Source organism: Enoplosus armatus, chromosome 20, assembly GCF_043641665.1.
Source record: "Enoplosus armatus isolate fEnoArm2 chromosome 20, fEnoArm2.hap1, whole genome shotgun sequence".
NCBI lineage: Eukaryota > Metazoa > Chordata > Actinopteri > Centrarchiformes > Enoplosidae > Enoplosus > Enoplosus armatus.
The window spans coordinates 4,071,506-4,087,756 of NC_092199.1; the positions used below are offsets into that span (position 1 = coordinate 4,071,506).

At 41.3% G+C, this 16,251-nt stretch overlaps 2 protein-coding genes across 2 annotated transcripts; one reads left to right on the forward strand and one right to left on the reverse strand.

Annotated features, from left to right (window-relative positions):
• Window positions 1-4,754: 4,754 nt before the first annotated feature.
• twnk (twinkle mtDNA helicase) lies at window positions 4,755-8,868 on the reverse strand. The gene is made up of 6 exons (XM_070927537.1): window positions 8,233-8,868; window positions 7,073-7,775; window positions 6,475-6,715; window positions 5,807-5,914; window positions 5,565-5,706; window positions 4,755-5,419 (listed from the first exon to the last, which is right to left on the reverse strand). The coding sequence occupies exons 1-6, from the start codon at window positions 8,866-8,868 to the stop codon at window positions 5,078-5,080; spliced, it is 2,172 nt and encodes a 723-aa protein (XP_070783638.1). The 3' UTR covers window positions 4,755-5,077.
• A 582-nt stretch (window positions 8,869-9,450) lies between these two features.
• On the forward strand, window positions 9,451-11,362 carry mrpl43 (mitochondrial ribosomal protein L43). The gene is made up of 3 exons (XM_070926709.1): window positions 9,451-9,712; window positions 10,295-10,401; window positions 10,783-11,362. The coding sequence occupies exons 1-3, from the start codon at window positions 9,582-9,584 to the stop codon at window positions 11,028-11,030; spliced, it is 486 nt and encodes a 161-aa protein (XP_070782810.1). The 5' UTR covers window positions 9,451-9,581; the 3' UTR covers window positions 11,031-11,362.
• The last annotated feature ends 4,889 nt before the right edge of the window (window positions 11,363-16,251 follow it).

Below are 16,251 nucleotides of genomic sequence, written 5' to 3' on the forward strand. Positions count from 1 at the left end.
AGTTGGGGACTATTTTCAGCAACGGATGAATACATATTTGGTGTTGTAGTGAGTATTTATAGCAGCAGGACAGTGTATGTGTGATTGAATCAAAATAAACTACAGTGTGTGTGTTCATAGTAATAAAGGAACGTGTCACCCAGTGCAACAGTGTGGCTCATTGATGTGCTTTTGATAGTTTTTGGACAACAATGGAGCTCCATGGCACAGAGGAATAGAATGAATCAGGCTTTGGTGTCACAGTTTTGGTCTTTTCATGGGATTTGTTGGCAATAAGAAAAAAGTAGAATGGCGTTAGAGCTGAAACACGAGCCTTGTCCTGGTCTGGGAGCACAGAGGGGAGGATGTGCACATGGTTATTAATATACACAGTGGCATGAATACTGGGTAATGGGTAATGTGGGTCAAACGTGCAGAGTGCACGTGAGTAAGAGAGGCAGAGTAACCCCCCCCCCTCCATGTCCTGACATTAAGGGGACGGTGGGGCATCTTGAATCAGCTTTGAGTCCGAAACGGCCTCTGGCCGGTCTGCAAGCGACATGTGTCCTCAGCATGCTCTGGCTGCAAATACACAAAGAAACAAGGCATGCACTTTGTGTTGCTGTGATAGGAATGGTGTTGTTTCTGAACGTTTCAGACTGACTGTCAATTAAACCAAATGCAAAGTCTGTGCAATGATCCTGGTACAACTTTAAAGGATAAGAAAAGTTACTGTGCTTGTTTCAAAAGGAGAAATTGTAATGTGACAAGACACAGTGTACTGATGAACTTGCTCTACATACTCACTGTACCCCTCCATGCACTCAATGTTCTCCCAGCATGTTCTGTCACACTTTCTATTTTAATGTCAGTCTGGGTCAAATCATATTCTCACTTTCTCTTTAAGCTGCTAAATGTGGGGTTTATCAAACAGACTCAAAACAGAGTACCAAGATGTTTAGATACGTCTCAAAATGCATTTAAAACTCAATGAGTTACAGTTAAGAATGACACCTGACACTATTTTAACTGTTGTTATGCAATTAACCATACTGAACTGGTTCACCAGGCATGCTCAGACAAAGCCAAGGATTTGACTTGACTTTGGCTTAAAAGTCTCAGTTGACAAAACACTCCACTGTACTGTAGTGTGCTGTTCAATAAAAGCCAACTTTCATCATAAAGACTGAATCCGTTCCATCAAAGAGAGAGAAAAAAAAACACAGTTCATGCATAGACATGCTTTAAAGGAATAGTTTGACATTTTTCTTGTATATCTATATGCTAAATATGAAGCTACAGCCAACAACCGGTTAGCTTAGCTTAGCATAAACACAGGAAGCAGAATGAATCAGCTAGCCTATCAAACAAACAAGATGTAATATGTCAATTGGTGAGTTTAGAGGCGCTGGTAGGAATTATCTCACCTTTGAACAGAGCCACGCTAGCTGTTTCCCCCTGTTTCCAGTCTTTCCGCTAAGCTAAGCTAAATGGCTGCTGGCTGTAGCTTAATATTTACCATCCAGACATGAAAGTGGTACCAATCTTCTCATCTAACTGTCAGCAAGAAAGCGAATCAGCGTATTTCCCAAAATGTCAAACTATTCTTTTACATTCAAGAAAGAATAAAGATGCTTGTTATTTTTTAATACTTTAAAACACCTCTCATGTTTTCTGAACTGTCCTTGCTCTAATCATTCCAATAATGTCTTGTCATCATGTCCAAGAGGAAACCCACTATCATAACCAAGATCAGCTGAAAATACTCTGAAAATGATCCCATTTTGGACGTTGAGTAAAATCCCTTTTCAGCTCCAAAGCCCCCCAGCTTATTATCTCTGATTGAAGGTCCTGAAATTACCTCCAGACTTGGTCAAATAGTTGGCTTAATGAAGGGCAGCTAATGGGGCTGAGAGCTATGCATGCATGTCATGTATCCATGCGTCCCATCATCAGCAGTGCTGGGAGCAGCTGGGGCCTTGAGTTCATTTTTCGCTGACTGTTATAATGTCTGGATTTTTCCTTCTTTGTGGAATCAGTTTATGTATTTCTAATACTCTTCATCGTGACATCTGATCGTGATGTTTTCAGTGGATTTTAGGTCAAACACAGAAGAGAAAAGGGTTTATCTGCAGCTGTAACATATTTTCTTATCCTCATTAGATTCCGATCCTCTCATATCACATAGCATTTTAATGAAGTGGATTTTTTTTTGGTCTCTGTGCAATTTGTTTCCTTCATGATTAAGAGCTGCGTAACTCAAGTTGTTTCATCTCCCCTCTCCAGATGGCAGCTATTTGAATAGGCATGCAAAGCTCTGATCAGCACAGGCCATTCAAAACAAAGAGAACAATCAGGCGTACTCTGACGTACACAGCGATTTCAGTATTTAGCCTTGTTGTATACTTTCACCACCTGTTTACTCTGTGAAAAGAAAGAGGAAACTTGAGCTGTTATCTTTGAAAGCTCACTTGGATGAAGCTCAGCGATGCTATAAAGCATGACTGACAGCTACAGTGTGGAAATATTTGAGAAGGTTCTGTGCAACTGTGCATCTGCATGCATTTGTGTCAAACTCATTTGTCCCAATTTTTGTGTGTTTTTCTCTCTTTCGAGGAGCTGCCTGGCGACAGCAGCGAGAGCCACCATCATCTGGGTGCAGTAATGGCTCAAAACACAAAGAGCCCCATTTAGGAGGCCTAAGCAGCCATATCCCACACCCACACAGTCAAGAGGACACCCAGAACCATCCAGCACACAGCCTGGAGTCATTATGGAAAGCAGTGTGCACAGCAGTAAAACATTCACAGGAAAACATTAAGCATTAAAAGAAAGCTCAGTGAAGAAGAAATGAGAGCAAAAGGATGAAACAATGAACAAAAACCTGCTGATCAACACATCTGTCCAGGAAGTGTCTCCCTCCTGCCATCTCATCCACAGAGATTTATGTTCATCAAACACACACAGGAATTATTCCCACTGCTTACAACAATATTTTACAGTTTCAGCTATCGGAGGAGCTCAGGGGTCCACATACCATGTGTAAAATGAGTCTGGTGCCAGGAGCTTCCCTGGACTGGTCTGTCAGGGACTTGGAGCCAGAAAAGATCTCAGAGGCAGACAGAGAGCCCCCGAACCCCAGTGAACTCTAGGCAGCGGCAAACAATGGTAGAAGATTATTAAAGGGGGATTTCACCACTTTTACACATCAAAGTCTGCTTACAGGTAGTACATTGTGAAAAAGTTTGTATAAAGCCTTTTAAACGACCTTTTTCTTGAGTCAGCGTAGGTTGGGGGCTGAAGACTACAAGTTTGAAAATGAAATAAATCGGGGGGGTGGAGTTAGAAAATAATGAGCTTACCAGACATCTGTAGCTCGCTCCTCATCTCTGCTTGAAGATAGAAGCTTGAGGCTACATTAGCCGCTACTAGCATAACACAGCCAAATCTCTGACCCAACTGTCAAGTTGCATTGTGGGTAATGTAGGCGCCATATTTTGACAAGGAAGAAGAATGTGTGGATTTAGATATTTTCTTTGTTTTAAACTGTCCGTCACGACTCCGACAATGTTATACATATGTATGCATATACTGTATATAAAGATATATGTGTACTATTTGTTGTGAATTAAACACATGATATACTGTAGGTGTGTGTGTTGATGTTTCATGCCTTTTGCTATGGGCTCGACAAGAGTGTCTTAATGAGATTCCCAAAGTGCAAAGATCCTTAATTATTTAATGAGTGTGACTCCCAGGGTGAGAAAAAACAGAATTACTGCGTGAATGCTGAGGTTGAAAATCATCAAAGGCCCTGATATCTAACACACAGGCACTTTCACATTCCCACACTGAAGCGTTTCCCTTCATGTCATAAATCTGAAATTTATTTGGCTTCACAGTGACGGTGATGAAATACGACACTTCAGCCATCAATATATCCAGCAGCAGCCTTCAGTACGGTACAATGCAGCCTCTCTCGCTTCAGAAAGCTGCTGACTCTACATGTAACCCCACACCGCTGCAGCCAAGGCAGGGCAATTGACTTGACCCATGAAATATTCACACAAAGATGTTTTGAAACACACACATTTGCATTTATTAAAAGTCACTCTGGGTCTAAATAATGGATTGTGTAATGAGACACTGGAGATGGCTCAGCCTGACAATGAGAAGAAAGTACTGGGCAGGTGCACGGAAACCTACAGAAGCACCTTTTTAACATACTGTGTAAACTGACACCGCTTAATTATCAGTGTTAAAAGGCGGCAAAACTCACAGCAGGAGGGCGAAAGGAGGCCAAAGATCTCTGATGTTCTTACAAATCACTAATCTAACCGAAAGATTTATATGAAAAACAAACAGGAGGACTAATGTTCGCCTGTAGTTATTTATAAATCTCAGACATCTGGGACAAATAGCTCCAGCAATGTTAAAAAAAGTCACTACTGGAGCTTAAAGACAAGCTTAATCAAATGCACATGTCTTGCAGTCAGTTGTAAATAAAGGTAGTGATATTTACTGTTTGTTTTCATCAGTTCATCATCTCTATAAGGCACACACTGCCCCCTGTTGACCAGACATAAAAACACAGACAAAAAGCTGTATCACAAGCATTTTATTTTAAAAAAACAAAACAGAGCTCATTCAAAAAATCATCTTTGTACAAAAAGTCAGTAGAGAGGACACTTGTCATCCTGACAAGCAGACAGTGTGATAGTGTTTTACAATTAAATACTGAACATTATCATGAATATAGTAGCTTTTTTGTGTCACAGTTTTTGAAATTGAAATTGAAGAACAAGTTAAACACATTCTGGTTGAAAACATTCATTCTTTGTTCCATAATGAAATTAATCTTTAGTAACCTCAAATGTTCCAACATTATTTGCTATATGTTTTAATTGTGTTATTTCATATATTCTATAATATATAGATATATATATTCTTTTGTGTTGCTCCAACATACTTCAGCTCAGTTGAACTTCATGTTATGGACATAAAACTGTCTAAATCTAATAAATGTGGAAGCAGTAAAACTGACCCACAACCAACAGAGAAAATTAATCATACTGCGAATGAATTATATCAATTATTATTACTTCTGCATGCTCTCCTTTTCAGTTGCAGGATTCTTAATAGTTCGTGGAGTCTTTGTTGTTTTGGCTGCTTTCTCCGTCTTCTCTTTTTTAACCTCTTGCTTCTTCACCTCAACCTCCTCGACCTCCTCGTTTTCTGGCTTGTCGGCGAACTTCCTCAGCTTATGCTTGCCTTTGCCTTTGGGAGCTGAGAAAGTGAGCGAAGACTTGATGAAATCCAGGGGGAAGATGCCCACGTCTCCGTCGAAACGGTTCTTGGTCACCTGCAGGGACCTGCGGCCGGCACACGTCACCAGCTTCTTCTCTTGCAGAATGAGGACGTTGTCTGCTTCTTGGCTGGCCTGGAAGGGGTTAAAAGTCAAGAGGCGTCTTTGTTAACGTCCTGTCCTCCGAACCGGTCACTGTTCCCTCGGTTTTCCTTTGAGGTGAATCAAACTAAAAAACTACACAATTTGCAGCACACTTTAAAACATTCCTCTGTATTACCTTTGCCGAACCAAAGATGGATGCTGTTTGCAGTTCTCGGTCATCCTCCTCTTTCCTGGGGTGAATGATCAGGGTGACGTGGCAGCTGCTGTTGGTGGCAAACTTCCTGAATGCTCCAATAATGTGATCCTGGACTGCAAACCTGGACCACATGAAACATCATTTATTCTCATATCATCAGCTTTATTCAAACTGACATAGACAGAAATCTTCATTTTTGTCATAACTTAACTCTTACTCACTTGTCTACTGAGAGGCTTTCCTGCCCCATCATGAACTGCAGGTTGTCAATGACGACATGGTTGATATCATACAGGTAGACAGCGTGTTGCATAGTGTCCAGCACTGTCCTATAGAAAAGGTTGGAGAAGGGTCAGACCAAAATAATTCATCAATCTGTTAATGTAAAATCTACTTTCTACTTGCAACAGTTATAGTAAAACTTTCAAGTATTTCAGACAAGTACTTTAGCTTTAGGCCTGCAACTAACCATTATTACTTTCTCAAATTAATAAAATGTTAGAAAATAGTGAAAAAATGCTCATCACATTTTCCCCAAAGTCCAGGGTGATGTCTTCAAATATCTTATTTTGGCCAATCAACAATCCAAAACTCAAAGATATTCAAGTTGCAATGATATAAAACAAAGAGGATCAGTAACTCCTCCCATTGGAGAAGCTGGAACCAGAGAATGTTTGGCATTTTTCTTTTAAAAATGGCTTAATCAATTAATAGATTATCCTAATAGTTGCCAGTTCATTTTCTGTTGATCAACTCATCAATTAATCGACCGATCATTGCATCTCTCTTCAGCTTAAATTTGGTACAAAATCAAAGAATTTGAAGCAAGGAGGATGTATATCCGTGCAAGTACAACGAGCTGGATTTCTGAGACATTGATAAGACTTGCTTGATGTTCTGCTGCCCGTGGAACGTCATGAAGTAAAGTGGCAGCTCTTCAAACTTGTCTGCCCAGAAGTCGTACTGCTCCAGGTTTTCCTCCAGCCTCTGCATGGCAAACTGTGTCAGCATGATCTTCGCCAGACGCACGTTGTTGATCTCAAAGCTGCCCCATAACGTGTTGACGCCCTGCATGCAAAGGTCCAGGGCAAGCTCGCTGATGAAGGTGGTCTTCCCACTGCCAGTCGGACCTGGTTAATAGAGAAACATACATATCAAGATAAACTATAGATATTTGATTGTAAACTGTGGAGAGCGGATAACATAATAAAACATAATAATGACATGTACCAGTGTTTACACCTCATATTCAAACTCCACTTGTGTTTTTAAAGTCCTGTTTTTTTCCAATCAGCGAACACCAAAATTCAAAACACAGAATTGGAAGCTGCTATTACTTACAAACTGATTGATAATAACAAAATGACATTTTAAAGCTGCATTAATTTATTGTTTTGCCACTTGGGGGCACTGAAACACAACACTGACTTTTTAATCACCTAATTAATATATTTTTTCACCAGCTAGTCACCAACTTTATCTTATACCTGTGAAAACAGTCAGCTCCCCCTTGCGGTGTCCCTTCAGGATCCTGTTGAGCTCCAGAAACCTCGTCCACTTGACTCCAGCCACCTGGTCTGTGTTCACCAGCTCCCCGTACACGTCGTCTCTGAGCTGCCTGAAGGACACTATGGACTTATGGGCCGCTGGTATGGAGGATTTGATGATGTGGCTGAAGTTCATCCCCTGGGCCAGCGCCTCAACGGGACGCGGCCGGTACTCCCCGGGCCGCACCAGCGAGCAGCGCCTCAGACCCAGCTTGCGTGAAAAGATCTTCGACGCCTCCCAGGAGCGAATGTCGCCTCCCAGCCACAGCGTCACACGCTTGAACTGTTCCAGGTAAGGCAGCAGAATCGGTGGAAGGCAGCTGACCCCACGTGGAAGAGCAACACTGGGGAGTCCTGTGGCCTGGCTCACAGCCAGAGTGTCCAGCTCGTGTCCAGTCAGCACCACCTCCGAGTCCATACGGCCCACCAGGGGGAGGCCAAACAGGCTGTAGTAAGAATTACACTTTGGGACTGTAGCTTCATTATAAGTAACTTTCTCAGTGTCTGTGCGTTGGGCGGAGAGAAGCTTCACCCCCTTTAGGGAGGAGTCGGGTCCACCAAACCAGGGGAAAAGCAGACTCTTGGTAGGCTTGAAGAGCCTCACGCCAAACTTCTTGAGGGTTGCATTAGAGACCTTTGTGATCTGAAACAAAACACTGATAAAGCTTAACATCCTGTGAGGAAAACAGTCTTGAGGTGTTAAAATGTTTTTTATGATCCTGTTAAACTTAACTTTTAAATTCCTGATTTGAACTAGTTTTTGATAATTGCACCAAGGCCAGTTCCATTGTTCGTATTATTAAATATTTTCTTGTCAGCTTCTAGCCTCTTATTATCTAGCAAGTGTTTTTATTCTGTTCAGACCTTTGCAGGAATTAGTTTATTAGTTCTTTATACAGTAAGTTTTATATCATTACTCACAATTTAAATGAAATGTATTTACAACAGCAACACATGTAAAATCCTTACTAAGAATGACAAATTATCTACACATTAAAAGATGGACAAAATTTATAATATATATTAATTCAAATAATGTAAATGGGGGCTTGTTTGAAGATACACTAGCACATCTCTCACTGATTCACACTCAACATTACCTGGAACATGGTTTTGATCAGCTGAGCCTCATCCTCAGGGAGGTCAGTGAAGGGAACAGAGCTGGACCAGATCCTCTGCACCTCCCTCAGCTCTCTCTCCCTCTCCTCCTGCTCCTCCACACTCTCTGGATATCCCAGCAGCACATGAGGGCTGAGGAAGTCCTGCTCCTCCTTCTGCATCACCTCCAGGCAGTCCTGGAGATCCTCCCAGCTCCCTTCCACCAGCGTGTCTTTACACAGAAACTGCCCGGTGGTTTTGTCAATGAACAAGGAGAAGCTGTCCTTCCTGACAGACAAATCGACAAAGATGCTCGGGATGTGGAGGCAGCTGTAGCCATCGTGGAAGGGAATGTCTTTGGAGCGCAGATACTGTTTGATGTCTGTGACTGTGATGGGGCTCAGAGGAAACTCCACAGTAGACTTAGCATCCTTTTTGTAAGCCCTGGTCCCACTGTGAGCCAGGAAGTACCCTTTACCCCGAAGCTCTAAACCACATGGAGCCTCCGGTGGCCTGTGGGGGAGTCTCTGAGTGATAAGTCTCACACAGAGGGGTGAAAAGTGTCTTTGGTGGGGAAGCCTCGGGGCTGCCACCTGCGAGAGACAGGTGGTGCCCTTCAGCAGCAAGCTCCTCCACATGACTTATCTGGTTAGACCACTGAACCTGCAACAGACATGAAAATATGAGGAGACATCAGCCTAACACAAGAAACACACAGCAAAGTTACAAAGACAACGTTATGTCTTGGGTGACCTATGCTAACGTTAGTCAAAGACAGGACAGACAGCGACGCAGAAAACCGTTATTTTTTTAACAAACGGACGTTGACTATACAAGAATGTTAGCTTGAATGTGTGCGGAAGCCTTAACTAGAAATACATTAAGTTTAATAACATATCAAACACACAAAACCCAGCTTACTGGCTCTGTAGTCTGCCCTCACTATCCTCCATGCTTCTGTAACCCGGGTTTTCGGTGCGTTTTCAAAACAAGTCCGTGTAAAACATTCAACGAAAGGTACCGAACTGCAAGTGTTCATGCTACGTTTTAATTAAAATATTCTAAAGCTTTCCATGTTTATTTTATGAAATTAAAACCACATTCAACGGTTTAATTTGGTGACGGAAGAAGCCTTATTGTGAAGTCGTATTTTCTTTAACCGTCGTGTCCGTTATATGTTTCACTCCGGAACCTATCATCGACGGACCGCAATATATACATGCCCGTCAAGTCGCCCTCTATGAATGTGGTTGCTATTTAACGTCTTTGGCGGTTTGATTTTTGTCCAGCGGTTTTAGCAATATCTGAATTATTATACATATTTATACAAAAGTTGATTGTCGGTTAAACGATGACATCCAGAGGGACACCGAGCCGCTTCCTTCAGAGCGTTCTTCAAAACGGTGTCGGTCGGTACGTCTGCCAGCTCAAACGGATCTCCATCATCTTCTCCAAAAATGCACAGAGCTCGTTGGGAGTCAGGTAAAAATAAAAAAACAACAAGCCGTGTGCTTAAATCAGTGACCGTGTATGTAGTGTGGATGCTGAGTGGGTAATAAAGGGCTGTGATGTGTTGATATGTAGCAAAAAGTAAATAGTATACCTTCATATAAAGACACTCTTTACTAGTTACAGGTGAAAACCCTGCCTTACTTAAGTGATTTCTAAAAAAAATGTATTTGTTGATCATATGCTTTGTAGGTGAAGTCTTTATTTGTCAAGTAGCTATAGCTGTCGTTATGCAGTTAAGTATTTTGCTCTGAAGTGTAGTGGCTTTGAAATATAAGTACCTCAAAACTGTACTTATGTTAAGTATAGTGCTTGAATAAATGTACTTGGTTACATTCCGCCATGGCCAGTAAAGAAAATAATCGTCAGTTGCAGCCTAACAAGCATCAGATGTTTTTGGTTACCACTAATAAGACATTGGGAGTTGATACTGTAAAGAAGCGACGCAGACCACTGTCAACATCAGATCCACACTGTCTCAACAAAACCCGTGTTACCTTCCAGTCAAACAGCAGAGTGACCACAGCATCCCTGCCTTCTTCTCTTCTTTTTCAGGGAGTTTATTGAGGAGGGAGTGGTGGATTACGCCAAGAAGAACCCCGCAACCGTTGTGTATGTGTCTCCTCAGGCGTGCAGGATACCCAAAATAGTCGCAGAATACTGTAAGTGCTCATGAATCTGTGTTTTGATGAGGCATCTGACTAATCCTGAATATCTGTCCTCGTTATAGCACAAGGTTTTTATATATAAAATAAAGATTTACAGGTTCTGTAATCCTAAATATTTCCAAGGTTTTTTTGTTTTGTTACTACTCCTAGATACTGTAGGGGGCAGTATTATACTAGTGTTTATGAGACCTTTATTCAGGTAGAAGTGAAATGCCACTGGGGGTTTCAATTGGCTTAGTTAAATAGTCTCGCCCAGAATCATATGTTCTTGTTGACACTGTCACACCTCACAATAGGCAGCTTTGTCAATCAAAAAAGTATGCACTTCCTCTCTAAAGTCACTCATGTTCAGTTATTTCTTCTTCTTTCATGTAGTGAACGGCAACGTGAGGGAAGAAATTCTCACGAGCAAAACATCTCCGCAGATTTCAGAGCTCTTGACAAAGCTGACCAACCAGTCTGGCCTGGACATCATCCGCATCCGCAAGCCCTTCCACACAGACAACCCCAGTATCCAGGGCCAGTGGAACCCATTCACCAACCGGCCCCCGTCTATCGGCCCCATCAGACCACAGAAACAGATCAGTTTGGATGTTTCCAGAAAATTAGAGCTCAATTTCTGATTACTCTTACAAGATATGTCCTTTTTTGAAGTGTCTGCAATCTAAATTAATTCAAGTAGTTCTCATGTTTGCAGCAGTTTTCCAATGCGTTTGTTGGATAATTCTTCAGAAAACCAACTGAATATTTTTCTTACCCTGACCTTCTGTCTGGCGGTGGCAGCAAAGCCACTTTAGCTTGTGCAGTAAAGTGCACACAGCACCAGCTCTGAATGCCACATTTGAATAGACTTTACATGAATCCACCAGGGGCTTGTCAGCTGGCATATTAAAAAGCAGATAACTGTTTTTAATCTCAAGGTTATTTGAAGATTTGTGTAGCTCTTCGGAGAAGATGGAACTTTGTATGAAATAAAGAAAAAAAATTTTGTGCATTGGTGTTTAAATTTAGATTTTCTTTTGAGTTGTTTTTGAACAGCTTGTCAGAGGAAGATCAACGGAGCAGTGGTGCTGCCTGCATCGTGAAGTTTGATTGATTTAACTGCAGTAATAATACTTCACAGACACAAATCAGATGTATACCTTTATTTGTATCACATGAGGAATGTACATGTTTTTACAGTTTAATACTGCGGTTTGAAGGTTTCCTCGCTGCACAACCTGATATGATCTTAAATGAACATGACAGATGGTTGTGTGATAGCTTGAGGGACAAGTCTTGACCTTCAGCACAGAGCTCTCCTCTGTATCGGCTGTAACAGGAGCTAACATCTCCTGCAGTGGGTGATTTGTTCAAATTCAACTAGGCGGATGTTGGCAAAAGTACTCGCTGCTTTCTTTGCAGTTCTAACCCTGAATTCATCATTTTTGACTGCAAAAGGCATGCTGGTTGACCCTGCTTTCCCTCCACAAATGACCTCAGTGTTCTTCTCAATAAAAACCAAGTACAAGTCATCAGATGAATACAAATAAGCAGACTTGTATGGAGGGAACGTGAAAGGTGCCCCCCGGGACAGATCGCTTGTTTCTGCTGATTGATGGATACCAGTCTCTGCTGGCATATGTAACTGTGGCTGCAGGAAATGGTTAGGCTATATGTGAAAAATCTATGTAGAATAGGAGCGTGAGATGACTATAGAGGATGGTGATGAGTGGGAAACAGTGGGGCTGAGCTCTGCAGCGGGACACTGATGCTGATTTCACAGATTTTCTCCAAAATGTCTACTTGAGTTGCATTTTTGATAAGGATGTGAATGCCCTCTCCCTTAAACTTACCCTCAGACGTATAGACTGCAGTTATTGTTTGCTAAATTTAGTTTATCTGGAAACCAAATTTAGGTGAAATTAAACTCTACGGTCAGGAGTGGTTGCTTTAATTGTTCAGCCTGTTTTAATAAAATGCATGAAATTAAAACATTGGCTGATGATGTGACAGTGTTTTCTGTCGTTTCATGCTCACTTCCTGCATTTTAATTTATCTATGGCACCAATTGCAGATATCAGAGCCACTGTGCTCTCATCACACCCGCTCTCCCCAATGGGAGCTGGCACAGCTAGACCCACGCTAGGACATTAAAGGCTCTAAATAAAGATGCTGTTGCTAAGTTACTGCTGCTCTGAAAATGGTCACTTTACCCCCCTCCAAGCTTAAGTTATACCTCTGCTCCGTCAGAGCCATATATGTAAATGACTCTGGGATCATGAGGAGTCCATTCCCAGAGGAGGACAGTGGCCTTGTCGCTTGCCACAAGCTAAAAAACAACTGAGTATCATGGTGTCTTGAGAATAGGATTTGGTGAGAACATGTTTTGCATGTAATTTCCTGACTTCCCCTCAGGGCTGTTGACACTGACATTTTTTTTCTCCCCGAGCTGAACATAATGCAAAGTGTTTTTTTATTATCTGCACAAAAGCAAGTTGAAATTGAATGAACTCAAATAAATAAGACACGAGAGTCAATATTAAACAAAGTCCTTTGTGTGAACAGCTCAGGTGGTTAAACTATCTTACAAGAAGATTTCACTTCAGTTATATTCTGAGAGATAAATTCATTATCTACATCGAGAAATACAGAGTCAACTTGACGGAAAGTGTCACAGTTTACAAGGGTTTATACTACATGACCTTTAACAAAGTACTTACAAAATAACAGTGCAAATTGTGAACTCTTTACACCAGTTTCTTTGGCCAACACCGAGATAAATAATCTACAACTACATAAAATATACTGTATCTTGCATATTGACACAGCAGGGTGTAATTAATGTTGTTGAATTCGCAAAGACAAGTGCTTCACTGTGGGTGTGTGTACAGAAACAAGGTGAGTGTTAAGTGGTAGCCAATACGCCAGCTATTTTTTACCTAAAGTCCATAGTACAGTATACAGTGCAGAGCCAGCGTCTATTGTAAACAGGTTGTCTTTAAGTGAGAATGAAGCTTTCAACATGTTAAGGATTGTCCACAACTTGATGACAACTTTTATATAACACATGGTTAAGTACAGTAACATGTTGAACTAAACCCAACAAGAACATTTGTTTACAACTTTGATTTAAATAAAATGAGATGCCCACGTGAATCACAGCTATTGCTAACTGGCACGGATCAGAAAACCATTACTCATTCCGATTTAAGGATCCTCATCAATCTCTCTGAGCACTGTTGGTAAGTTATAATTCAGGGACACTGATTCATATTTAAGCTGAGAAATGAATGCAATGAAAACTCTCACAAATTATAATATCAGATAGAAATGTGAGGATAACATTTACAGCATCTCTACAGTATCTCTACTTAAACTAATGCAGAAAATCCAGTTGTTTTCTAGTGCTTTCACAAACACAAACTCTTTGAAGACTGTTTCTAATTGATTAGGGGGGCCGCCATGGCCATTTGTTAACTCAGCAGGGTCCTTAAGAGAGAGAGAGTAATAGATGATACTGTCATGCAGAGGTGATGAGATGGGAAAACAAAAGAGGCAGCAGAGAGGGAGAGGGTGGAGGAATGAATATGAGGATGAAAACAAGTCAGAGGGATTAAAAAGGCAACCAAGAAAAAAAGCTGAAAACATGCAAAGTAGCTTCTGCCAACACGTCACAGTTGTATAGGACAACAGAGAAAACACACCTAAATATGTAAAAGGCTGTCCAATACATATGCTCTTGGATTAGTGGGATCTGAAATGTATAAGAGCAAGTCATCTGCATATAGCGAGATTTTCTGTTCCGCTCCGCCTCAAATAATTCCCATCTTTGGATTCATCCAAAGGACAAACAGTGAACGTGGGCAGCAGCCAAGATTAAAATATTTAAAATCATTGTTATTAGCGCTCACAAGGTTATATGATGAAGAATAAAGCAACTTTAGCAAAGTCAAAAAATATTCCAAATTTGAAATATGAAATTAAATTATTATTTCTGGCAGTCGAGCAATGTCACACACATCAAAAAAAGAGGGTCTATTTTTAATAAATTCTGTCTGCTCTTTATAATAATATAGCAGAGCAGACTCTAAGAGAAGGGCTAACAATTCATAGTCTGTGTTTCCTAAAGAGACAAGCCTATAACTTCTACACTCAACAAGATCTTTTCCCCTTTTTTAATAAAAGCTGCGAATGAGGCTTGGCCAGATTGACAACAATCAGTAAACATAATCAGTAGAATCGGTATGCTTAGAACAAACAAGGTCACGTGTCGTCCGACCATACGTGAAGGTGTTTAAACCTGTTCTGAATTGCCAGAATGCAAGGACAAGACGCTATGAATCATACAAAAGGGGATAAGGGACAGTCTCTCCTCAACGATATTCATGGTGTACACACAAAAAGTGACTACATTTGTTGTTGAAGATTGAAAAAAGGGCCTCATACGCAACCAAGTAAACACTTTGAATGAATCATACTGAGGCCTTTAGTTCTTCCATCCGGACCAGGGCATTTATCAGACTGCATAGTGTGCATTTCCTGGACTATATTCTCATCATGAAAGGTCTAGAATAAAGTGGTTTAGAAGACCTGCAAGTGCAAAATATCTCCTGCCTCCTTGCATCATCATCTGTTTCCTGCACTGCTAACCAGGACGCTCAGGTCAAATGTTTTCCGTCTGCTTCTACCTGCAGAGACGACAGCGCTCTATGCAAACAGACAAGAAGCCACCGTCCTCTCATCGTGGAGGCGAGCCAAGTACTGCTGTTACTGTCAGCGACGCCTTGACAAATGAACGCTGCGAGTCACCACGGAGGGCTGCTGCTGAGCCACCGCCACAAGAGCTGATTCAACACTTTGCTGGAAAGACAGATCTTTATTTACCGCCGGCCGTGACACGTTTACAAACCACTCAGAGATTCATTTCACTCACTTCCCTCCTAAGTTATACACGCGCTATTTAATCACAGCGCTGCTCACCTTGCCAAGGAAATACTGTGGGCTGTGCTGCTCTTGTGTTGTTTTGGCATTGCCCTGGTGTCAGGTAAACACCCAGGATGCCTTTGTGGGCGGCATGTGTGAAGGTCTTCTCTACTGTGATAGAGATTACTGCGCCTGTAATTCACACAAGATGAAAACCACTTTTGTCTCTTTACCGAGTTTTCTGTCTGTTGAAATGGTTGGCATGGAAGTGTATTCTTGATGCTTCAGTCTGACAAAGTGTAAGTACCTGTATAAATATTAAAAAGCAAATAAGCATTTTCTTTACAGTATCCCATCAGTGTGTGTGTTGTGGTTTCCTCTCAGCCTACGCGGCCCTGAAGCTCATCTCTGGTCTTGTGAATTCAATCAGTCTGACCACAAACTGACTGACTCCTTTAACGGTCTTTAATAGACTCAATACAGCTGGATCTGCTTTCTCACACAGATGCTAAAAACAGAAAGGAGAAGAGAACGGTTTCACAGTTTGCTTTGGCACTGACACAACAACATTGCTACTAACAGCTGCAACAAGGATGTGGATGTAATTATTGCAATTTATATGAGAAAATGAAGAAAGAGTGGTTTAAATAAATTGAAAAGTATGATTTGTCTTACCACCTGAGCTCTCTCATGCACTCTAACAGAACTGGCTTCTTACTGTAAAGTGATATTCCACATAAAATCACACAGACAGCTGTAAAACATCAGTACTTTGCTCCTTCATAGAGAAGCTTTTCAAATATGAGGATTTGCTCATTTTCTCAGTTTGTTATCATTTTAAATTGGATATTTTAGGCTGTTGTTCAACAGTATCAACGACTTTAAAACATTGCAAATTGCGATGGGCATTCTTCACTACTTTCTGGTGGGAGGTGGGAT

Coding starts and splice junctions, on each gene's coding strand:
- mrpl43 (XM_070926709.1), top strand. CDS start 9,582: ATGACATCCAGAGGGACACCGAGCCGCTTCCTTCAGAGCGTTCTTCAA. Junction 9,713..10,294: donor CAGAGCTCGTTGGGAGTCAG/GTAAAAATAAAA, acceptor CTTCTTTTTCAG/GGAGTTTATTGAGGAGGGAG. Junction 10,402..10,782: donor CAAAATAGTCGCAGAATACT/GTAAGTGCTCAT, acceptor TCTTTCATGTAG/TGAACGGCAACGTGAGGGAA.
- twnk (XM_070927537.1), bottom strand. CDS start 8,868: ATGTGGAGGAGCTTGCTGCTGAAGGGCACCACCTGTCTCTCGCAGGTG. Junction 5,915..6,474: donor CACGGGCAGCAGAACATCAA/GCAAGTCTTATC, acceptor CCTTTTCTATAG/GACAGTGCTGGACACTATGC. Junction 5,420..5,564: donor CCATCTTTGGTTCGGCAAAG/GTAATACAGAGG, acceptor AACCCCTTCCAG/GCCAGCCAAGAAGCAGACAA.